Source organism: Nannospalax galili, unplaced genomic scaffold (genome assembly GCF_000622305.1).
Source record: "Nannospalax galili isolate Female #2095 unplaced genomic scaffold, S.galili_v1.0 scaffold541, whole genome shotgun sequence".
NCBI lineage: Eukaryota > Metazoa > Chordata > Mammalia > Rodentia > Spalacidae > Nannospalax > Nannospalax galili.
The window spans coordinates 2284069-2310239 of record NW_008345054.1 but is presented as its reverse complement, the minus strand read 5'-3'; the positions used below and the strand labels follow the sequence as shown (position 1 = coordinate 2310239).

General features: G+C 42.0%; 1 protein-coding gene across 1 annotated transcript in view; it reads right to left on the bottom strand.

Annotated features, from left to right (window-relative positions):
• The window catches only part of Barx2 (BARX homeobox 2), a 73166-nt gene that overhangs the window by 8397 nt on the left and 38598 nt on the right, over positions 1-26171 (bottom strand). The window contains exons 2-3 of the mRNA XM_008841371.1: positions 6088-6388; positions 1478-1562 (exon numbers count right to left, since the gene is read on the bottom strand). Of these exons, the coding sequence (XP_008839593.1) occupies positions 1478-1562; positions 6088-6388 (386 nt within the window). The remainder of the gene's footprint in view (positions 1-1477; positions 1563-6087; positions 6389-26171) is intronic.

Here is a 26171-nt window from a genome sequence, read left to right as displayed (position 1 = left end):
TGGTCTTTTTGAGGCAGGGTCTCCCTGTAGCCTCAGCTGTCCTGGAACTCACTATGTAGACCAGGCTGGCCTTGAACTCACAGAGATCCGCCTGCCTCTGCCTCCCGAGTGCTGGGATTAAAGGCATGCACCACCACGCCTGGCCCATTTTGTGTGTTTTTAAGTTAATATTTTTTACTTTTTTGAACCAGCGTACAAAGTTTCAGGTTTCCTTAGAGATTTTCAAGCATAATTTGTTTTTGGTGACCTTCCTGCCCTGATTCTTCCCATTCTCCTGCCTCCACTCACACCCTTCCACCTCCAGCAGCCTCTTTTCTTCTTCATGTCCCCTTTCAATACCTCTTTTTCCTCCTCTCATGGTCAGTCCCCTTTTTAGTTTCATGACCTTTAACCACACTCACACCCACGATATGGAAACACAAAAAAACCACAAAGCTTTTTAAAATTGTTTAATGGGGATTCAGTTTGTCACTGTTTCTCCATTACATGATAAAGTTAATTGATCCACATACTATTACTGGTATCAACTGAAAGTTCAGCTTTTTTCTTTCCTAAAGGGACCTGGATTTGGTTGGCCTAGAATGTTCTCTGAGGTTAAATCTGCTGAGTTACTTCCATTTTGATACATATGACTGATAACCATCATCAAGCCACCCAGAACTGTGCCGGCAGCATAGTGGCTGGTTGGAAAACAGGTAACGTCAGAGGCAAAGACACATGCAGGGCTGGTCAACAGCACTGGTTGTCAGTTTGTTATTCATCTGACTCATGAGAAGATTGCTGATAACCGATTTAAACAATGCCTCTGCTACTCAGGAGACATTGATTTCGATGATGGTGATTGATGAGGCAAGAGGTAGGTGGTGGAACTTGCAAGGAAAGCAGCAAAGGGACTTGCCCAAAATCAACCAAGGAGGGGCAGTTGGGAATGCAGCCCAGTGCCTCTCACTCCCAACCTTGCTTCCTTCAGAGAGCACTCCCCCGAAGCTTCCTCGGTAAGCTTCATGTGTGTGATCTTATCGTTTTTAGAATGGCTCTCTATTTAACTGAATCTCACTGTCTTCCATTTCGGCTTGTCTGCCGCCATTCTCACCACCTCTGCCTGAACTCATCTGGGCTTATTAACCCACACCAAACAACTAGCACTGGATCATTCTGTGCTTCCTGGCTTCTGTTTGAGCCTTCCTTTTCCAACAGCATCACAAATTCCATTGAAAATGAAGGCTTTACTTTATTATTTTATTACTTCCTATAGTGCCTAGGACAAGGCCTGTTAACAGAGGATAGCAAGGGATAGTGATGTTACAGTTTGGGTATGAAATGTGTTCACGGCATGGTCCCTAACGTGCAATGTTCAGAGGTGGGGCTTTGAGAAACTGATTGGATCATGAGGGTTCCTTCCTGCCTCCCAACAGTCCTGCAGTGAGAATTCTTCCCATCAAGACAGGCTCAGGGTTAGCTCACTTTCCTTTCTTACCATTTTCTTCCATTTCATCCTGCGATTCTGATACCAAGTCTTCACTTGCAGTTGAGTGAGTCCCAGAGACTGAGCCAAGTCCAACCTAGAAGGCACAAGACACAAAGAAAGGATGAAGAAGACAGGAGACAGCAGGAGAGATGGGTCCTGCTGCCTAGCACCAAGGGCTTGCTACTAAAGCTCAGATTGCTGCCATTAAACCAATTATTCCCCCAGAGGAAGAGTTTCCCCCTTACAAGAATACCATGGAGGAAACTGGGAAGTTGAGAAACAGAGGGTCCCATGGAAGAACAACGGGCAGAGCCCTTGCCCTGGAAACATTCTCCCTCTGAAACGAACTTCAGTCTTCGTCTTGATTCTCCACAAAATGTGTATTCTGATCCCCCAAAAATGAAAATAAAAAATACAGCCATACATCCATGAGAATTCCAACTTATTGCTCCACATCCGCCTCTGGCAGGTGAGCCTCCCAGTTCCCACGACTCTCCTCCAATCCCTCCCACAGGCTAGCCACCTCCAAGATGGACTGCGTGGTCACCTATCCTAGGATCACAGATTACTTCAAACTCCCCAACTCAACAGCAAGCCTTTCACTTCATTTGTGGCCACAAAAGTGCCTACCATATTGCTAAATCCAGAAACTGAGCTCAGAAATACTTTTTGCATGTATCTGTATATATGGTGTGTGTACGTATATGTATATCTTCATGCACACGTGTACACATGTGTATAGAAACCCAAAGTTGATGTCAGGTGTCTTAATCACCCTCCACTTTATTTACTGAGGCAGGGTCATTCACTGAACCCAGAGCTCTCCATTGCCCTGGAATCTCCTGTCTCTACCTACTTAGCACTGGGATTACTGGCAGCTTCCACACCTGGCCAGCTGTTATGTGGATTCTGGGGATCTGAGCTCTCCCTCTTGTATAGCAAGTAACTCATCCACTGAACCATCTCATCAGCCCCAGAAATGCCTTTTGATGAATTCTATCTTTCACTGTAGCTACCCTAAATTATGATCAACAACTAAAATGCTGAACATGATTAAACAGAGCATTAGATCCACAGTACCTGCTGCTTTCCACACATCAGGTCTCTGCATTTCTCTGTAGCCTTCTGAAAAGCCTAAGTCAAAGCCGGTCCCAGGGAGTGGCTGGAGGTAATTCCAATAACACAATAACCATTTCTAGAGTGTGACGGCCTCTCAGATGATGTGCTAAGCCTACTTAGTGCCATCTTATATTTCTTCTTAGCACACTGTGACGTCAGTACAATTTTTCCCATTTTACAGATGAAAGATTTAAAGCTTGGAGAGAGATTAGAATTTCTCAACAATATAGACAAACTCTTCCTGACACTTGATTTTTTTAAGTTTATTGGACTAGAGACACATTAATTTGCTTTTATATTGCTCATGGCTGTCTGTGCTACATCAGCAGACCTCAGTAGCTGTGACAGATCAGGTGGCCCACAAAATCTGGAATATTTACTCTCTGGCACTGTATAGATTACGCTGACCCCTGGATCTTGGAGTAAGAGTAAAATCCACCCATATCTGCCTGAAACCACCCTACAGCTCCACTCCTGCTCTGTGAAGCACTGTGGACTTGCGCATCAGCTTGGGCAATGACCACCACTATTTGGAGGTCCCGAGGTTTCTGAGAATTACTACTTGTAGATCTTGGACCACTATTACATGCAAGCCTAAACAGGCTCCTGCCTGTTTCATGGGAGTTTCAGGTGCAAGTCTTCCACTGCAGGGTTCCCTCCTGAGGAGATCAAGCAAGAATACTCAGTTCTGGGGCTGGTATTGGCCAACAGTTGATTACAGGCATAGCTGCCCAGCACAGCTGCTCTGATCAGGGTGCACAAATTGTCTAGCTATAATTTAAAAAAATAAGAGTCTGCCTTCAAGGGACCACTGAGTCTGTCTTAAAGCTGCATTCACATACATCTGGTTATCCCTATAGAAGGGGAACAGGCAGCTGAGAGTTTTACTGAATGTAATTAACCAACCAAAGGCAATAAACTCCCAGTGCCAATGGCACTTAGCTCTCCCCATAAATGAAGCACTGCATTGTAAGCAGCCATTTATTAGGAACCAGGAACCTAGGGGTCATCCTACGACTTTGGTCCCAGGGCCACCCTGGGCTCTAGTAGTCCCATGGGTCTTCTCCTGCTCTGGTTCACCTGAGGCCATAAGGTATATTAGTCAGTGGAAGGTCCACAGCTCTGCCATGGCATTAGCAAATGCTGTTAGTTCACTTGGGAAAAATGCATCCTTGACTCATGCTGGCTGCAGAAACATTTCACTGTCATCAGCTTTCTCTCTTTACCTGCCACCGTTACAAATGTTCACTTCCCTGCATATTCACTTAAATGGAGTCACCTAGGAAACTGCAGAAACAAACACAGAGGAGGAGGGCAGGGGCTGTGGGAGGAGGGCGTACTCATGGCTCTGGTCACGTAGGGAGGTAGGGAACACAGGAGAGGGTGGGTGGAGGTGTCAACTTCATGCCAGCCAGATGGTATCCTCCTCCCCAGGCAAGTGAATCAGTCCTGTGTGGGTCACCTGAGAGATGCCTGGACAGGTATCAGGAAGCCCCAGGAGAACTAACATTTCTATTTAAAGTTCTCCAACTTTTGAGAAATAAACCTAAATTTTTACCCATACTCTCTGAAGCTTCTTAGATACACCATTGTCATATAACTCATAAGTAATAGTGGCCACTCCACCTGGTTACACAAATCCATGAGACTGAACTCCCTGCCAGGGACATTGAAGCAGACATTTAATATCTAGGGATCCCATGTATTAATTCCCAATTCACAGACCAGTATCTACTGTCTTCCCAAATGTAATCCAAATGTGAATGTTCAAAACAAAATTTAGTCTTTCCCCATCAAACCTACCCTGACCCATGCCTTCCCACTTCAGTGGAAAACATTCCTATTTACTAGTGGCCTCATTCAGGAACCACAAAAGGCTGAACTCCCACCCTTCTCCCTTGTCCAATGTCAGTTCCTCCCATTCTGTCACCTGCAATCATCCCTAGGTTCTCTCCTAACTGGTTTTCCTTTTCCATCACTTGCCTCTAATCCATCAATTGTGATGCTACCAAAACTATGCTTCTAAAATGTAAGCCTGGCTCTTATAGGCTAGTAATTGCCTCAAAAGCAAGGCCCACATTCCTCAACCAGGTCTATGAGGCCCTTCCCACCTCATTCACACCTTAAGTGGAAACTCCCACACTTGGAATTCTTTCAGCATGCCCAGTGAGCCTTTTAGGGACATCCCCTCTGTGTGGGATGCCCTGTCTCTTCTGGAACCAAAAGATCCTCTTAAAGCCTTCTCCAGCCTTCCTGATACACTCAGCAGTATTTTGGGGTTCCTGTGGCCCTATATAGCAACAGCACTGACTCACTGTGTAACAATAATTCTAGTCATTCCCCACCATGATGCCCTTCAAAGCAGGGTTCTGTTTACTGCTTTTTGAACCCCTGCCACCCCACTGTGGCAGTACCCAGGAGCCCCTCAGCAAACAGCTAATGGAATCTGTTCCCTTGAGAGGGAGGCTTGCAGGCTCTTCTTTCATTTCCATTTTTTATCGTGCAGCTACTACAAAGCTGCAGACATTCGTCTGCATTTCTTCCTGTTCTTTCGTAGGACTAGGGCCAACTTGATATGGACAAAGTAGAGGGCAAAGCAGAGGAAAAAAAATGTCCCAACAAATAGGACCAGCCATGAGCTCAGCCACCTCAGAGTGGGCTGAAGGAACAAGTAAGACAAGCACCTGCACATCTTATAGTTAAAATAGTAACTTAAAGAAGGGGAGTGAGGGTGTTGGGGCCTCCAAGGAATGCAAGGGCTACAGTTGTCCCCACATGGATCTTAAAGGTAGAGTCTTTTCCAGCTTTTTCACCACCTCTGCTAGGTGGTTCTGCTCTGATAGCCTTTAGATTCACTAAGGTATCAGAAAACCTAGATCAATCCAGGCCTTTCCAAGCAAGAGCCAGGTCAGCAAACTGGGTCAGCTAGGTGTTCAGAAGGCAGGAGAGAACTGAAATCATAGCTCCCAAGTCACATCTAGTTCCCTTGCAGCTGATGCTTAATGATGAAGGCTATAAAAACCAAGCTTGAGCCAGGCACGGTGACAACCTTCAGTCCTAGCATTCAGGAGGCAGAAGCAGGCACAGCTCTGTGAGTTCAAGGCCAAACCTGGTCTACATATTGAATTCCAGGTCAGCCACTCCTACATAGTGAGAACCCTCTCTCCAAAGCAAAAAACAAAACCAAGCTTGGCTGCTAGCAAAGAGACCAGGCAGCTATCTGCTCAACTTTCCCTTGCTTATTATCCACGAGTGGTTTAGCCTGAACACGGAGGAAATAGAATGGAGAGTACACATTCGGCTTGGGCAGGCTCTATGTGGTGAAGTATGTGGGCTGTCTCAGCTAACATATGGTTGACAGGACTTGAGCAAAGGAACACAGATTATGCCAGAGTGGGGCACAGTGCTGCAAGTTCCTCTGTGACTCTACAACCCACAGAGAGCAAAATGCCCCTTCTCCGGGGTGGTACCTACAGAGAGTGCCCTCCCTGTGTCCTCACCTGTCTGGGGTGGACAAGTACTTCTGCTTCTGGAATTTCTTCTCCAGGCCCATGAGCTGCAGCTCAGTGAAGATAGTACGACTCCGGCGAGGTTTCTTCTGTCGGGGCGTGGGTTGTTCTGTCTCCGACTCACTGCTGGCTAAAGCCTCACCACCAGGGGTCTCGACAGAGGCAGCCTCAGTAACTGGGTGCCGGGATAGCACTGGGGCAATTCCTGGGCCAGTAGGAACCAGGTGAGAGATGACGGTAGGCTGTCGGGTGATCACAGAGAGGAGAGGATATGCCCGAAGGGAAGGGGAGCCTAGAAAACAAACAGGAGTCAGGTCACCACAGGAACAGAGGACGGTAGGGGCCGGGAGCCCAAAGAGGCTCCCTGCATGAAGGCAGGGCCTCCTGCTCATTAGGAAGTAAAAGGGAGGAAAGAGATGAAGAGAAAATCGACTTGAGACCCCCCAACTGCACAGAGCCTTGCTTGGCTTAGTATGAGTCCATTTGTGTCCACCCCCTCAGCCAAGAATGGGCTCCTGCAAGTCCGCTCATTTTAAATGATTCTCCCTCTTTCCCCTGTGAACCCCTAAATTCTTGCTTCGGGGATGTAGGTCCATGGAACCAAGCGAATAAGAAATAGTAGTCAGGACAATATAGAAACATGGTATCTGAGTCCCAGTAACAGGTCTACAATACAGCAAACTTTCTGAGAACCACCTACAATCTTCATGGAATACCTGCCTTTAATTGTAAATTCATGGACTCAAAATCTCTGTGCCTTGAATCATAACAATTTTTGAAGCTAGAAGATGTTTAAATATTATTCAACTCAAGTCTCTCATTTCAAACACAAACAACTAGTCAAGTGACTTGCCTAAGACAACATAACCAGGAAAAAGCAAACTGGGGTCAAACCACAGTCTTCTGGCTGGAAGTCCAGGGCTCTTGGCACCCCTTCATGAATCATACGGACACATCATTTATAAGAGGGAAAACATTCATATGAAAGCTTAACTCAATTATGACTGTGGCTGCCAGCAGAATTGTTTAGGAAGGTTCTGAGTCTGGGTTAGAGCTTGCTGAGGTTGATTAACAATGTCTGTCATGGTCAGGTGGAGGGGTGTGCAAGGGTATAATGACATATATACTAGTTTTTAAAAATATTTTATTTATTATTTTTATTTTATGTGTATGAGTGTGTTATCTGCATGTATGTGAGTGCACCCATGTCATGCAATGCTGCGGAGGTCAGAAGAGGGCATCAGATTCCCCTGGAACTGGAGTTAAGGATGGTTCATAGCTGCTATGTGGGTGCTGGGAATCAAACCCGGGTCCTCTGCAAGAGCAGTCAGTGCTCTTAACCACTGAGCCATCTCTCCAGCCCCCATATATACTAGTTTTATACCAGTTCTGCTTTAGGAGTTTCAAAGCAAGAGTATTTTTCCACCTAACAATCTAAGTCTATAAGGTACAAATAAAAGAGCCTTTCCTTTCATTATTTAATAGCATTGAGTTTAAGCATCACTGTCTACCTCTTGGAGCCTCAGTTTTATCATCTGGATAGCAGCAGCAGCTAACTTCATAGAATTCTTCAAACTCTAACATACTGATGCCACAAAAGTGTCTCTCATCCCACAATTGACAGATGATGAAAACACAGAAGACTCAGGGCTGTCTTTTGAACTTCAGAGCAGCCCTGATCAAGCCAGAGCCAGCCAACATTCACACTAGTTCTGGGCTGAAATGGACTAATGTCATAGAAGCCCCCAGGTGCTGCTTGTGAACTGGCTCTCCTCTGACTTGGCATTGCTCTTCCTATTCATTCCTGTGCCTCTGTTCTGGACTCCAGGCCTAGTCATTAAGACAGATAACCTCTCTTGTTCTCTAAGTATGCTCTAGCAAAGCCCAGAAGAAACCACAAAGTTGTTAAGTAACAATAAATCATCAAGTGCAACAGCTTCCATGAACTCTCCAGCCAACTCTAACACTTGAAGTTTTGGGTTGTGGATTCTTTTTTTTTAAAGTCATCTGGAAATAGTATTTTATAGCAAGATAGTCAGGATCCTGGGCTTGGGGTGTCGCTCTCTCAGCATGTATGTCAATACAAAGGCTCTGAAAAAGTCTACACAAGCAGATGTTTCTTAAATCACATTCCGTGCTTGCTTTCACACTGTGTTTCTTTATGAGGCTAGTTTCTAATCTAGAAATTCAAGAGCTTACCAGTTTAGGAAATGCATAATTTCTACTTGCAAGTCAGATTTTTATTACCTTTCTCATTTGTAAAAAGAGTTGAACTTTTATTTATTTATTTTTTGCCCATACTGGAATAATAGTGTTGGTGAAGATATGGGGCAATAGGCAATCATAAACTACTGCTGGAAGGATAAAATTAGAGAAAGTGTTTTACACTCCCACCAACACTATATACAAAGTTACTAAAAGAAAATTCCAGTGTGTGCAAAAGATTTGTGCGCAAGTATATTCACTGTACTCCTGTTTATAGCAGTGGAAAGGGGCATAATCCATATACCCGTTAACAGGAAAATGACCACATTGTGTTACATTTGTAATATGGACTACAGTGTAGCTATTAAAAAGAACTATTTGTATAATCTGGCATATACATAGATGAAAGAATAAACTAATAGGAAAATATCCAAAACATATTATTAAGAGAGGAAAAAATACAGTATAAAACAATTTTCATTATCATGAAAATTGTGAACATTTATAAATTTTTTTTTTTTTTTTTTTTTTTAAGAAATCCAGAAAGCTATTTACCTAACTAGCAACAGAAACCTCTAGGGAAGAGGCGGGATCAAAATAGAATAGAAAGGAATCTACAGGTGTTGATCTCACATGCCAATCTCCTGGAACATTCATTGAATACCTACTATGGGACGCACCCTGCTCTGAAAGCTGGGGTTGCAGCTGAGAATCAGGCCAAATTTCACCTTTTTGGAGCTTACATTTCAGTCAAAAAGACATGCAGAAAACGATGATATAACTGCGGGGAGTAGTAATTCTAGAAAGGATACTGCAGCATGGTACAAAGACAAGGCAGGTAGAAGGAAGACAGGCATGAGAGAGAGAGAGAGAGAGAGAGAGAGAGAGAGAGAGAGAGAGAGAGAGAAGCCAAAGAAGGTCCCTGTGGAAAAGTGGCACACTAGAGCCTCAAGAAGACACAGGGTTGAGCATACACACAGACCCGGCAAGTAAAAAGCCTGATAGAGGGAACAAACTTGGGCTCAAAGACAAAAAACAGGTAGAAGGCAAAGGACAGGAAAGTTCAGAGAAATCTGCTGGGGTAAGATCATGAAGATTTGATTCAGAGTGATAAAAGCCATCCATGAGATTCCAGCTGGGCAAGGCATGATCTAATCTTCATGACTACTGTGTGGAGAACAGTCTGCAGGAGCAAATGCAGGAAGTACAAGGCCATATCCCAGGCCCCAGAGGCAGCAGCTTGTGACTATGGTGCAGTCAGATTCAGGGTGCATTTCATAGTTCAGATAAGAGGGTCTGAGAGAGAGTTTCCAGGTGGTGCCCAGGTTCCTGGTCTCAACAACTGGAAGAATGGTGGTGCACTTCACTACAATGGGAAAGACTGGACAAAGAGCAAGGTTTGGTGGAAAAAACAAATCACAGTGGTAGACAAGTTGCTATCAGACATCTTGGCTGTGTTGGGGAGGCAGTTGGTAAACCAGTCTGCAATTCAAAAAAGCAAGGGGCTGTAACAGCTTTGACTCATGAAGTATATGTGCCATTTTGAGCTATGGCTAGCATGAGATCACCTAGGGAATGGAAGAAAAAAATGAGATCCAGGAAATGAGCTTGGGGAACACCAATACCTGAGGTGATGAGGAGGAAGAGAAGCCAGTCCCAGAGTCCAAAGAGAGGACAGAGAAATAGAAAGCCAGTATCACCTGGTGTCTTCACTCCCAGCTGATACTTATGTGTCAAGTATACTCTGTTATATACTTGTGCTATTTCTATAAGTTTATAAAAAGAAAAATTCAGTTAAATGAGTCTTAAGTGCCAGCCTCATTCTAAAGTTTTAGTATATGTTCAGTTTTTCTTTTTTGAGACATATGAAAGCCTGGGCAAAGAAAACCAACGTAGAAATCACAGCATATAAAATACGCTTAGTTTTACGACGCGTAGTAAAACAAACTGTGGGTGTTCTCTTGGGCTACAGGACTCTGTTGGTCATGTCCAAGAGTCTACAGAACTTTTTCCCTTTATGTTAGAAGATGTTTGAGTTCATATTGTAGGTCAAATCATATTTTTTCCTTTAGAAAAGTGTCATTAAATGTGGAGAGATGAGTCTTTTAATCAAAACAGAGAGCTGAATATCCTTAGGCAAAAAAAGACCTATGCCTCATAAATTATTTTAAAATTCACTCAAAATAGATCACAAATACCAATGTAACACAAACCTATGAGACATTTAGAAGGAAGAATAAGAGAAAATCATGTACCTCTGGAATGGGCAGAGAATTCTTAGGTGTGATACCAAAAGCACAGTGCATTTTAAAAGGCAAAAGACAGTCTTCATCAAAATTGACAGTCTTTCACAGAGATTTTTTTTCATATGTAGAATCTAGATTTAAATTTATACTTATGCATATGTGATAAAAGTAGAAAGGGGACAATGAGAGGGACCTTAAAGGATTTGGAGGGGAAAATGGAATACAGTAAAAGAGAAGCAGAGATTATTTGGGGAGAGAAAGAGGGGCAAGCAAGAGGGGAGGGGATGGGAGAGGAGGGGGGAGGGAGATGAATAAGAATGAAGTATAGAGACACATATGTATGAAAATGCCATAATGACACATACTACTTTGTATGCTAATTTTAAGTTAATTTTTAAAGAAAATTATAAAAAATAATTTTTTACTCTTTTCAAAGGCTGAAGGATCCCACTTCCCTGATGTCCTGAGGAAGGCATAACTGTGGGTGGAGAACACATTGCCAGAAGTTACGGAAAGGGCTGGTGCTGATTACAAAGGGGTAGCATAAGCAGACTGAACTGGTGCTGAGATTATTTTGTCTCTTGAATCCAGCAATGGTTATACAACTTTTTGCTTTTGTCAAAACTCATATCCATATAAGAATGAATTTTTGATGAATATGAATTAAAAGAAATTTAAAAGAAATGGGAAACAGGGATTGGAGAGAGGGCTCAGCAGTTAAGAGAACTTACTGCTCTTCCAGGGTACCTGAGCTCAGTTCCTAGTACTCATATCAGGCAGATCACACCTGTCTGTAATTCCAGCTCAAGGGAATCTGCTGCCCTCTTCTGACCTCCACTATCAACTGCACTCACCTCATGTGCACATACTCTGACACAGACACATAGGCATATGAATAACTATAATAAAAAAACATAAAAAGTATATGACAAACAGTTCAGTTTTGAGGGCAACTTTTATTTCTATATATCGCCACTCTTGGATGCCATGGTTCTGTGTATAGACTTTTGAGGAGTGGTAGGGATTGAACCCAGGGCCTCACATATGATAGGCAAACATTCTATCACTGACCTATGTGTTTGGCCTTTAATAAGTCTCCTTGTTGCAGGGGGGGGGGGGTTAGATAGGCCCAGGCAGGCCTCAAATGCTCTTCATCTGAAGGTGACCTTGAACTTCTGATCTTCTTGCCTCCACCTCCCAAGTGTTGGGATTTCAGGAGTACACCACCACACCTGGGCCTTAGTAAATATTTTGATTATTTTGTTTTTATCACAAAACTAACACACATTAATGTAAAAGAAATTCAAGGTAATTGAGAAGTATACAAAGTAGAAGACTCTGCTCACAGTTTTTAATCCCAAGTCTGTAAGATAAAGACGGAACTGGTACTATACGCATACAAACACACATATGTACCAAATCTAGTAATATTCATCCAATCTATGGAAATGTATAGCTGCAGGCACAGCTGTAAATGGTGAGCATCACTTTAGTTTTTCTAAGTAGATAACCAAAAACTCTTAACACCATAATATTGGTTAGTCCAGCAGCTTAAAATACCAGGTTTAAGATTTAGTAAATTCCCAAAGAAAGAAGTTGGGAACTTCTGTTAATCAGAATTCTGGGATCCTGATAAGGCATTCCCATCACCAGAATCCTAAGACTCTTGCTTTCCAGAAAATTAGCCAGACTAGGGGAGGAGCCGCCCTTCCAAAGGCTGCCCTCTACACAAGGCTCACAACAGGGAATAGGAAGCTGGAGTGGAAAAGGGGGAAGCAGAGACACATTTTAGAGGCTGCAACCTTGATGAAAGTGAAAGCTATTCGGAGAATAGTTTGGGAAAGAGGCATATACTGTAAAAATCCATGGAAAGCTTGACTGCAGATCTTCATAGCTGGGCCTTTTTAAAGACAAGATCTCACTGTATATCCCAGGCCAGCTATAGACTCTAGGCCACTGGCTTCAACCTCCCAAGTACTGGGATCACAAGCATGTGTCACCATGTCTGGCTCCATGTCAAAGGTAAAACAGATTTCTAGTGTCTTTGAATGTGATTCTGCACACACTGAGCCATCCAACCCGAGAGAAACTTGACTAATGTTTTGTGCATACAGATCTCCTTTTGCTCTGTTCTGTTCTGTTCTACTGAGCTAATTCTACTTTAATTATTGTAGGTTCTTTAGGGAATTTTATTATCAGAACTAGTCTTTCCTTTTATTCTTTTCACAAAAATTCTTGACTATTGCCATTCATTGATTTGTTTAGTTGAATCTTAAATTTGTCGTTTTCTCTTAAAGTAACTCCCCAAGAAAAGAAGCAGTAAATCCCTCTAAAACCTTGGTAAAAATTCTGATAACTTTATAGATTAATTGAAGGAAGATGAAAATGGCATCCAGACACTTGTGCAATTTGGTTCCATAAAGATTAAACTTAAGAAAAACTTTTTTTTTTTTTTTTGGCCTTTTTTAGCCAGGGTCTCCCTGTAGCCCCAGCTGACCTGGAACTCGCTATGTAGACCAGGCTGGCCTTGAGCTCACAGAGATCCACCTGCCTCTGCCTCCCAAGTGCTGGTATTAAAGGTGTGCACCACCACACCCAGCAAGAAAAACTTTTAAAACTTTTAACATACACACACATCAGCCTTCTGGTGAAGTATGGTGCCTTAAGGCAACATCTGAATCACCAAAGTCTATGGTTTCAAGAATCTTAACTGAAAGTTCTAATGCAAATCCAGTGACAAAATCACATTCATCCCCCACCCCTGAAAGCACCTTCTTCTAAGATCAGTGACACACATACAGGAACTACAATGGTGAAAAGCATTTGGCTCTAGAAGGACCCCCCACTGTGGTGAACACAAATGCAGCAAGCCACCGGATTCCAGTTCTTGGTATACAGTGTGCATCTCTAATGTTCACAGGGAACGTTTGTGCATCAAAGCACTAAATCTCCTGGCGGGCAGACGCACGGGTACAGAAAAGTGAGACGAAATACACTCAAGCCAGCTGCTTGCTGTCTTTTCTTACATGGCCTGATTTTCATCAAAATAGCTCTTGCTTGGAGCTTTAATTTCACAAAACAGTTGCATATCAACATTTCTTATTCTTACCAGAGTACGGAGATAGTTTAGTCATATATCTGCATTTTGCCTAAAAATCATATCCAGGGAGAAATTTACAAACTAATGCATAATTCTTAGAAATTATCACTATGTGCGAAATGTTGACTGAAGACAGCTGCAGGGCTAGCCTGGATCATTTACATACACTTGTGAAACTCAAACACATAATCTTCTGAGAGGGAGCAATGCTGTAATAAACCAGACACACTGTTTAAACAAACACATTTTTGGTTGACAAAAGGAGTGTAAACATGACTGCACTGAATGTGTTTTCTAGAAGTTGTTTTTCTTCAACCTTAACCAATGCTTTGCCATAGGACAGATATCACATAACTACGTGTGTACTATTCTTAGAAATACTTCCCTTGGGGGCTGGAGAGATGGTTCAGAGGTTAAGAGCACCAACCACTTTGCAGGATTTGATTCCTAGCACCTACATGACACCTAAACAACTGCCTGTAACTCCAGTTCCAGAGGATCCAATGCCCTCTCTGACCTCTGTGGGCACTGCATGACATGGGTGCACTTACATGGAAGCATTACACACATACACAAAAAAGAAAAAGAAAAAAGAAATACTTCCCTTGTTGAATGTTTGGCCTTTCTGAGAATTTGCTTTTGCCTTCTGTAACCTGAGTACATTAGTGGTTGACTGATGCCCAGGAACATCCCAGGAGTTTGGGGAGATGTAGGACATTTGTTGGACTAAACTAGTCATTCCTGTGGATCCATGGATTCTGCATCCATGAATTTACTCAATGTCATGACTACTCAAGGATGACTATATTTCCAAGATTCCACACACTGTGTGTAAACTCACATGGGTGACTGTTCCAAGGCCAGGCACAGGCATCATTCAGTATTGCTGATTCCGTTACATCGTTCCTTCAGCCATGACTGTATCTAAACCACAGAGCAAAAACCCCAAGCAACAGCATCTGCTCCTTCACATCTCTAGTGGGCTTCTCTCCCATTTCTTCAACATCTAGTTCCCACACCCACATTTTTGACTGACACAAGCAAGGCCAAAGGTCAGAATGAATAATAAGAATCTCTAAGCTGCCTGCTTGACTGATCCATGTTCTTGGAATGTGTGACCTATATATGTGTAGAAAGCTTCCGCGTGACCCAAGCAGCAACACAAAGAAAAGAAGATAAATGTGTTCAGACATCCTGAAAGAGACTGGGCCAAACAACTGGGTAGCGATAGCTGAGTTCCCTAGTGGGAGGGGGAGGAATCATGAAATCACCTACATCAGAGCATTCCAGTAAGCTCTCATTCTTACCAACTGGTAAATTTGGGCCAGAGGTGGAAAGAAAAGGACCTCTATCACTGACTGAGTGATCTGCAACAGATGTCAAATCTTCCTTTGTTTTAACATCATCATCTGTAAAGTCAAATAAAACCAGTTCTTTCTCATCGATGACTGTGTGAATTAAATGCATTAAAATATATGAGGTGTCCAATGGGTACCTAATTGCTTTGAGTTCCTTTTTTAGCTTCCCATCACTTAGCTGTTTGTGGTTGAGCCACATTAAAAGGGGTGGGAATTCTTTCCTCATCAAGAAAGCAGACTTAAGATTGGCTTGGTGGTGCAGGCCTGTAATCCCAACTACTCAGGATGCTGAGACAAAAGGACTGCAGGTTCAAGGCCTGACTTGGCTATGGAGTAAGTTCAGTAGAGCCTGGGAAGCTCAGTGAGACTTTGTCTCAAACTAAATGTAAAAACAACAGCTGGGGAGGTAGCTCAGTAGTAGAGTATTTGTCCATTGTACACAAGGCCCTAAGTTGAAGCCCTGGAGGTAAAAATTAAAAACAAATAAAAGCATACCAACTTATAAACCAGGGACATATCTCCTCATTCCCTGTATATTCAAAGGCAAAGTAAGAATCAGTACCCCAGAGTCAGCCAATTTCTCTTTGCCCAGTGGAAGTCTTCAGAGGCCCTTGCAGTCATGTGCTGGGACTGACAGCAACCAGAGAGTGAAGGAAAATCAGTGCAAAGACTAAGCTGGCCAGAAAGCCTCTTAAAACTTTTCAAGACTCCAGAAACAGTTGCTTTTGCAGGCTCATATTTTTAAAAATAGATCTTGGTAACTCAGTGACAGAACACCTACCTAGCACGCAAGAGTCCTGGGTTTCATCCCCAACATCGCATGTACACACACACACACACACACACACTTCACTGAACAGTCTGAAAGTCCCAAGGCACAGGCCTTGTCAGGAGAATGGGCAGGAAAGGATGAACCTGAGAAAACAATGGACAAAACCAAAGTCAATTTCAACATATTTATCTTATTTTTATTTTATATGTACGAGTGTATTGTCTGCATGTGCGTAAGTGCACCCCTGTTATGCAATGCCCACAGAGGTCAGAAGAGGGCATTGGATTCCCCTGGAAGTGGAGTTAGAGATGGTTGTTAGCTTCCATGTGGGCACTGGGAACCAAACCTGGGTCCTTTTGCAAGAACATCCAGTGCTCTTAACTGCTGAGCCATTTCTCCAACCCTGTCAGTTTCTAAAAAGTGCCAGGGAAACAGTTATGGGGAAATCAAATTGCTTTGTTCTGTCTTATGCTGGGAGTGAGCTGAGGGTAAACAAGAACTAGACATGAAGTTCAGTGACTGTAAGTATTGAAAGGGGCCAAGAGGAGGAAAAGAAATACAAAGAGCTTGGTAATTGTGATACACTAAGTTACCAACCAGCACAGTGAATGAAATAGGTCTTACAGGTCATAGCTTTGTGTGGCTGAAGAAAAGTGTTTTTGAGAGGCCAGTTCAAAAGTCAACCAAGTGTCTTGGCTGTTAACTACCTCATTAAAGGCAGTGTTGGCATTTGATGAGGTGAGTGTAAATGAATTAAAAACATGGAACAAATTAATTTTAAAAATCCACATGAAATTGTCATGATGTAGACTCTAGAATAACGATCTACTCAGATAAAAAGCAAGCAAACAAAAAAGGGGGGTTGAAACAAAGGTTCAAAACAAAGGGTATGAAGCAGGGGGAGGGGGCAGTCAAGGAAATGTAGGAAGACTAGGAGGTAAGCAGAGACCCAGAGAAACCCTGGTAGATTGATTGCATCATCGTTCCAGATTCTTCATTAGGCAGAGACAAGCTCAGTCTTGTTACATTCAACTTGTAATATTATCAGATCTGTAAATGCCCACAAAATACTGGGCTAGGCTGGCAGCCAAGATCAATGAAGCTAGCCAGGCAGATAGGCCTTCATGGACCTTCCTATGCTGCTAAGACACCAGACCACTGAGTATAATCATCCACTGTCAATCTCCCAGTCCCCTGCACCCTTGGCCAAGGACATTCTGGAAATGGCCTGGCCTTCCTCCTCTCTCCCAACAACTCTGTAGTCTATGTACCCACACCTGCTCTCATGCACTCCTCATAAGCCCTCACCGACAGAAAGCTGCCCGGAACAGCTGTTGTTTATTACAAAGGCAGAATTAATCACTCCTACCTTCATTCACCCACACTTTTTGTTTGTGTTCTGATTCACCCTTACTTAATTCAAACCTGAAATTACAAGATAATTTGTTTACCATCTGTTTCTCATCAATTTGCAAATTTCTTCAGCAGAAGATAAAATCAAAACAGCTCTCACGGCATCTGAACCTGTGCCTCCATGGGCTGAGCTGATTTTTATCAGAACAAGAGAGCAGGCTGAGGAAAGTGGTTCTGGCCCATTGGGGCTAGTGGCCACACTATACAGCTTCTATTTTCTCTTTTATAAAGTGGTGATAAAACTTTTTTGCAAGCATGTTCTGGATAATATTGGATAATAAGTAACAAAATCAACAAAAACAAGGTTCTGATTTTTTTTCAAACACTCATTTAAGAGACCCAACTAAAGATTCAAATGCTACAGATGCCTCTGTTCACTAAGAAATCACAATCCTGATCTCTTGTGCTCCCTCATGCCTCCTGTTCCACAGTTTCTACTTAGGGCCTGGTGTTCATGAGGGCAGAATCTGCACACTTACAAGCAGGAATCCCTTCATTTACTGTCACTATCATTAGAGCTGCTCAGCAGCTGCCCAGCTAAGTGGCAGAGATAGGAAGCGATCTCAGCCCTCAAGAAGCCAATCATCTAACTGGGGGAATTAGACATTAAACTAAAAAGTAAATGGGAAAATAAAGACATATTGGTAAATACTGGGTGCTGTAGGAACCACAAGATAGATGGCTGGGTTTGAGGGAGTTCCATGCCGAGCGATGGGATGAGCTGAACAGATTCCAGAGGTACTGTCAAGAAAACTCCAAAGGATCCAGGAGCCCATCTGACTGGAGTGGGAAGAAAGGCAGATGCCTAGACAGAGTTGGAAAACTCAGGACCCAGTCACCAGTGGTGACTGCTGGCCTTAAAGCACTATTGCCAAATAGGAAGCCTGCCATCTGGGAGAGTTTCTGGGGAAAGATGAGATCTGTAGGTTAACCTGACAGATATCTAAGTTGCAGGAATAGCCACAAAATGGTACATCCTGAAGGTCTATGAGGTAGAAGTAGAGTTTATACAACCAGAGTTGACGCGATAAAGCAGGACTCATATCTCAAAAGACAGAGGAATGAGCCTTGGGATATGTCTTCATCAATAAAGAAAGAAAAGGAAAGAGAATCAGCAAAAGAGAAGTTATTGCCTACAAAGTAGAAGCACAAGAAAAACAAATGCAAGGTTAATGGAAATAGCCAGAAAATGTCAAGAACATAAACTTTCACTGTGCATGGTGGCACATGCATTTAACCCAGTACTCAGAAAGAAAGCAGAGGCAAGAGGATCTTACCTTTCTGCATGTGGCCTGTGGGTACATAGGAAAGCTCCTGATTACCCAGAAAGAGTGCCTTGGAGTAAAAGTCAGAAAGTCTTGAGCTTAAATGTAATTTTAAAACTCCATGTTGGGGCTGGTGAGATGGCTCAGTGGGTAAAAGCACTTGCCACCAAGTTTGACAGCTTGAATTCACTTGCAGGAATCCACATGGTAGAAGGAGACAACCAACTCCTGCAAGTTGTCCTCTGACCTCTATATATGCACTGTGGGATATGTTTGTATGCAGTGCACGCATACACACAAAAAATATATATACTAAAAAAATACATTTTAATTCAATGTAATTTTAAAAATCCAAGTTTATTTTATATAATAATTCTGGATTAGCTATCTCTATAGCTCCACCTTGTTGAAGGAGAAACAAAAATGAAAGAGTAAAATTCAATTCAAAGTTATGGAATACTTAGAACAGAAGGTGTGCTGAGAACTTAGTATAAAGCAACAGAAGACAGAGTAGGTCTGTGCATAGCTCAAGGTCTGACGAGGATGGCAGGCAATGGAAAGAGAAATGATTCAGAGCATGAAGCAGGAAGACCCAACCAGATACAGGGAGCCGCACTGCCCCTTGAGAGCAGATTTAACTGCGTTTTGAAGGATGCAGTTGGCTGAGATGCCAGCAAAACCAGAAAACAGTTAAGAACAAATGAGTACAACTTTAAGACACAAATTTGCCAAATGCCACTAAAAAATACAAAAGAAAAAAAAAGCATAGCAATAGCGAAACTAGAAGAAAAGACAGCTGTGCTTCACTAAAGCATAAAGATCATCTAATGTTGAAATTGGTTCCATAGAGCAAGAACAGGGAGGAGGAACTTTGGGGGCTCACTAAACCAGAGCACTCTCAAACAAACCCTTGTCTAGAAGGCTCCAAAGAGGTAGTCAGTGATCAGAATTTTTCCCACGTTGTGAAGGTTGGCACTGCACAGACAGGGATTCCCATCAAGATATATTGATGTCATACACTCACTCAGATGACTTTCCTCTTAAGTGTTATTAAAGGTTATATAGCTAATGTGATCAGAAGCCAAGATGTAAAAATCTCTCAAATGTGAGGTGAGGAAGAAAAGGAAACTCTGTTAAATGGCAGGATCTTAATAAACCGAATGAAAGAGTTCCTCTCCCTTTTTTCTCTCACTCAAACAAGGGTACCCCAATGGTGAAAACTGTACATCAGAGATCAATACTTACTCATGTTTGAGTCCTGCTCTTATCATGTTAAGAGATAATAATTGTGCAAACCATGGTGTCCCACCAGCACCAAAGACAGTTGCTCCTTTCAACACAAAGGCTTTATGCTTACTGCACACTGGGCAAAATTCTATATATTAAGATCCATCTCTACCTGCAACAACTGCATTAAATTTGTTCATCCTTCTGTCTATGATGACGTCTATCTTTCTCTGAATTTTCCTCATCTGTAAATAGGGAATTGGATCATTTCATGGTCCTTTTGACACCCAAATGCAATAATTGTGTTAGTATATCACACTGAGAAATAATATTTCTTTCTATATTCTCAATGTGATTTGAAGTCTTTACCTTATACCTGGATTCATCCTCACACTTTGCATAGGACTTAACAAACATTAGCTGAACTAAGCAAGTGTTCAAAGAGCATGAATATTAATACATGCATATAAACTCCAGCTCTACTAAATCTTCTTGGTTCACAGGAAGTGGGGTGATGCCATTTACTTATCTGATATCCCATAGGTGGTCCAGATTAACTTCTGGAAACAAATAACTCTATCTGCACAATTCTTGACTTACATAATTAAGACTGAAGCACTGTGATTTGTACCTAATGACACACTGAAAACAAAACGAGGTTATTTTTTTCTAACTTAGCCTTTGATGGATGAGGCAGAAAGCATTAAACAAAGTCACATAGAAAGTCAGTTACTGAAGTAGGTAGGACCAGAGCTCAGACCTCTAGCAAAGAGGACAGTCTCATCACTGGATTACCTTTGTAGACAAGGGTCACCAAATGTTAAGTACTGCAGGTACTCATGTAGTCTATTTTGGTAGACACAGGGTATGTTAGAGATGTACAGATAATAATACTATATATTACCAGCCAGTATAAAAAGCTCTGCTTAGAAGTTTTTCCTTAAGATCAATACATAGGAAGAGAGGAGGAAGAAAGGGTAAGCTTTGGATTGCATGGCAACTTGACAGTCCCAACACTGGCACTGCTTTGTTCACTAAAAAATATTGGTGGCAATTAACAGCACATCCTATGGTAGGGGAAGGGTCAATCTCTCCAAAAGAAGAGAGGTCCAACAAGCCACTCAACAAATTTGACATTTCTCAAATAACACTGCTTACCTCAAGGCAATGGACAGGAGGGAAGAAGCGGGGAAAGCTCATTGGATCCCACCATACATATCTCCTCTGCACAAACTCTATCCAATGACTAGGACATGTGTATGCAATTTGAATACAGCCTGTCTGATTCATGAGCATCCTCTTTTAATTGTATCATCACTTTACAAATCCTAAAGCACAGCTTACTAAGAACCTTCCTGATACTTTAGTGCTCTAAGCAGTCAATGTACGTTCAGACATTATTGAAGCCTCTTACTGCTTCTAAGGTGTGTTAATGAGCTACACCAGGTGTTAGCTTATACTGCTTAAGACTGCTCAATATGTGTCTCAAGGCCCTCATAGTTTTCATGACATGCTGCTCAATTCCCAAAAGAAAGAGACAGAAGAATCATTTCCTTTCTTCTAGATCACAACTTTTCCACAATAGGAAACAAAGTGTTTCAGTGTAGAAAAGGTACAGAAATATGTCCACCAAAAATATTCCACATACAAAAAAACCACCAAAGTTCACAGATTTCTAAAAGATAAATGGGACCCAATTTGGAGAGGTACTACCCTGACCAGGATAAGGCTTGCACTCAGGTTCCAGTCTAGGTAAGAAGAGGAGCTGTTGTTTTCCAGGGAGTGGTTTGGGTTGAAATAACAAGATACTCTAAAATCCGACTAACGCAAAAATAATGATCCCATTACACCGAGTCCAAAGAACTGAGCCAAGACACACATGGGCAATGAATGCAGATTTCCAGCCAAATGCTCAGGTATTTTCTCATTTTCCATGAGCCATTTCCCCACTGAACATGTGAGAAGCAGAAAGATACCTTTAAAGATCTTGCAACCATCACTCATATGTCCATATATAAGCACATATATGTATGAGTGTATTGCCTGCACGTGCATAAATGCACCTGTCATGCAATGCCTGTGGAGGTCAGAAGAGGGTGTCAGATTCCCTGGAACTGGGGTTATGGATGGCTGTTAGCCACCATGCAGGTGCTGGGAATTGAACCTGGGTCCTCTGCAAGAGCAGCAGTGCTCCCAACTGCTGAGCCATCTCTCCAGGCCCTCACATTTATTTCTTAAACTGGTAACAATCTACCAAATGTTTGGGAAAAGGATGTGCAAAACCAAAAATTAATAGAGCAAGCACCATCTCCTCCCTAGATTGACTCTGGATTAGAGAATCAACAACTGTTTTTCCAACAGAACAGAGATAAGGTCAATAAACTGCAGTGAAAATTTTTTTAACAAGATTGCTTCAAAGATGTGTTTTAGCTAGGCATGTGTTGTGTACACTTGTAATCTCAGCATTGAGGCAGGGAGATCACAGTTTAAGCCCAGGATGCAATACATAAGACTATCTCAGTTTTTTTAAGTAAATACTTTAAAAATATAGGAGCTTGTTCTATTGTCTTTGTAATATGCATGTTAGAGTGAGATTTTGAAATTCTATTATAAAAGGGAAAATTTAAAAAAAATGTTGGGGCTGGAGCGATGGCTCAGTGGTTAAGCACACTGGCTGCTTTTGAAGATGACTCAGGTTCGAATCCCAGCACCCACATGGTGGCTAACAACCATTTGTAACTCCAGTTCTGACCTCCATAGGCACTGCATGACATGGGCGCACTTTCATACATGCAGGCAATACTCTCATACACATAAAATAAAATAAAAATAATAAATAAAAAAATTTTTTGGTCTTTTTGAGATGGGATCTCCCTGTAGCCCCAACTGGCCTGGAACACACTATGTAGACCAGGCTGGCCTTGAACTCACAGAGATCTGCCTGCTTCGGCCTCTCCTGTGCTGGGATTAAAGGTGTGCACCACCACGCCAAGCCTAATAAATAAAACATTTTTAAAAATAAAATAAAAAATGTTAATTTGGCAAATTTACTTCACAGGCACTATTCTACCTATGTTACCTTTTAAGAAAGTAAATTTGATTAAGGGAAACTCAGAAAGAAAAGAGAAGCACAAATGTAAATTAGCGTTATTATCTGTCACAGTCATTCTGAGGACATTGCTGTCAACATTAGAGAACCCAATTCCCAGACCAGGAATAACAACTACGGGTAGATTCCTTAGGGCACTGCAGCAGACCCACATGCCTCCAAAGGCTGCAGTGTCTATTCACTTCTGCCACTCACATCCAGCATAAAAAGAGAACGAAATAAAAAACCTCATTAAATCTTAAAAGGGACGAGTTAAGGATGCAGTTGGTCTGCAGGAGTATGTGCCATGAACTGGGCAATGACTCTCATCTAAGGACCCAAGTGCATCCATCCAGTGCCGCTGGGCCTTTGAGAACAGACCCTGCCCTCCCTTTCTCATGGCATTTTTGAGAGCAGAAGAGGAGAGTTACTCTAGGGAGTCTCCTCTCTGTCCTGGGGAACAGAATTGAGAGGAGAGAACTGGAGTAGAGCTGGGTGTCTCTCTCACTGGATTTTATCCATGGTTTTATCCCACTATTGAACAAAGGACTGGCAGAGGCAGGGATGCTGTAATGTCCTTTAAAGTAAAAGCAAAAACATTGGATAGATATGCTCCTAGGATATTCCAAAAGTCTCCAGCAAGTTACCTGAAGTAACAGCTAAATTATATCATACCAAAATCCAGGTAGACACTGCCCATCCCCAAGGAGTTGAAGAGTCAGCTGGTCTTTCACATTTTTATACATGTAATGAAACTATTAGAGTCCTGTTCAGGTTACCAAAGCAGTAATTAAATATAAACTAGAGCTGTCACCTTGTCAGACCACCCACTCACTGGTTAGGGTTTCTAAGCTGATCAGAGTTCAAAAAAGAAACAACTAGCTACCATGTATCAACTTAGAGTGTTTTTGACAAACTCCACAGTTCCTCCACATTTTGAACCAGTGAGGAACTATACAATCCTGAATTTCAAAACTTTGGGATCATCATAGGGGAAGATAAGTGATCAGAACATAAAGCTAAATCATTTCTGGCAGGCTTCTGAGAAAGTTTCTGCAGGAGGAAACTTCTCAGTACCCAAGCCCTATTCCTCTTGCATCTCACCATGGGAATATCTGCTACTCTTTCTTAACCTTCCCTCCTCCATCCCTAACCACACCTTACTCTCAACAGCAACCACTGTGTATCACCTATTGGTAAACCATAAAAGCCCCAGCTTTGACCATAACCCCAAATACTGTAAGATAAAATGATAGGTCTGAGTGGTCGGAGTGTGAAGACTGAAAAAGTACACTCAGACATACTTGAGTTCCAGCCCTAGCTATGAATCCACCTACAGGGTAGTTGTGAAGTCTGGGCATTTCCAGAGCTCACATGGAGAACACCAGATGATCTAATCAATCCTTCTATGACAAAGATGAAATGAGAGACCACAGGTTTCTAAAGAAATCCCTACCTCTGAAACTGGGTCTTTCTGGGGATGGACACGAGGAGCCTAAGAAAGGGAAGTAAAAGCCCATGTGAAGTCCAATAAAAGGAAGGCATAGAAGGTAATGCCATTTCTGCTACATAAGTCACAATTTCAAAAATATCCAGTTAAGATTTAACATCATGCTGAGTGTGGTGGTGCACACTTTTAGTCCCAGCACTTGGGAGGCAGAGGCAGGTGGATTTCTATACAGTGAGTTCTAGACCAGTCAGGGCTACATAGTGAGACCTTACCTTAAATAATAATAATAATAATAATAATATTAAATTTTTTAAAGATTTAACAACACATTTTAGCATCTTGGGAGTAGGGGAAGGGGCACAAAAAAACTGGGAGGAAAGAGAGAGACCTTTATGAAACTAAGTCTCTTTTAAAATTAACTAACATAAAATATGAAAGTTGTACATATTTATGCAGGTACCATTCACTGTTTAGTATATGTATACATTTTGTAATGTTCGAGTCAACGCAAACATCTATCTTTTCAAATATTTAGTTTTTATGGTGAAAATATTCAGAACCCTTTCTCCTGACTTTTGAAATATATTATACACTGTCATTATTTATCATCGCCCTTCTTGCATCAGCATACCAGGTTTCACTCCTGTCTAACTGTAACAGTACCATCAATCAACTTAGAATCCTTCCCTCTCCTACTCTCCCCAGCCTCTGCTAAACACCATTCTATTCTCAAGGTTTTTATATTCCACATATTCCCAAAGGAACTGAAGTCAGCACAGAGAAACACTTGTGTTTCCATGTTCATTATAGCACTCTTCACAATAGCCAAGAAATGGAAATAGCCTAATGTCCATCAACTGACCAATGGGTAAAGGAAATGTGGTACATATACACAATAGAATATTATTCAGCCATTAAAAAGAGATAAAAACTAGGTATCGAATTCAGTGATAATGTGTTTATGTAACTATGCATGAGGCCTTGGGTTTGATACCTAGCACCATAAGGAAAAAAATGAATGAAATATTGTCATTTGCAACAAAATTGGCATATAACAATGCATTAAGTGTCTTGTCTAAACATACTGTATATACTAAAGGATGCTTCATTCTTCAGCTTATGATTCTTTGAACAATTTTGGGCTTAGAAAGAGCCAAGAGGTTCTAGAGTCCAGTGCTCTGGTAAACAATGTGCAGGCATCCAGTCTAACTGCAACAGGCATAAAGGAAAGAGGCTTAAAGTGGCAGGAAATGTATTTAATAGACACTACAATCAATGGACTGGCAAAATGGCCATGACTGGTTATTTGAAGTCTCTGGACAGTTGTAGGAAAGCAAGATTGCTGCCTGGGATAGCAGAAGGAACATGTCCCAGGACAGCCTGCAGGCTTTGCTGGAAAGGTCAGGGGAAAAGCTTTGCCCGATGCTTTTGGGCTAAAGGGAAAAAATCATCACATAGGGAACAGCTGGCCTGAAGGAGCCCACACAACCGAGACAGAGAAGACATCAAAGAGGCCATTATTGGGCAATAGGAACACAGTTAAAACTCATCATTATCATCAATAGCACCATCAACCCATCTATTAAGAGCCTAATTATGAGCCCCACCACAGGGAGTGAACCAAGGAAGTTCCGAAGCACATAAGCCACAGTTGCTCATAACCTTATAATGGGGAGGGGGGATTTAGGAGTCGTCTCCTGTTTAAATGAAAAGACTGACTACTCAATAAAAATGATCAAAATTAAATACAGTAAAATTAAAACAGCAGTATTAAGTAAAGAGATAAATGTGTACCAGGAAACTACTTATTGTGAGATGCTTAATGCCTGGAGCCAAAAAGAACAGTGAGCTCACTCACTCATTAATTGCTATCTCATTATTTGGGAGTGTTCTTGACGGCGCTATTGTTCACTTTAATTATTTTTGGCCTAAACTCTTTAGCCCTTATGAA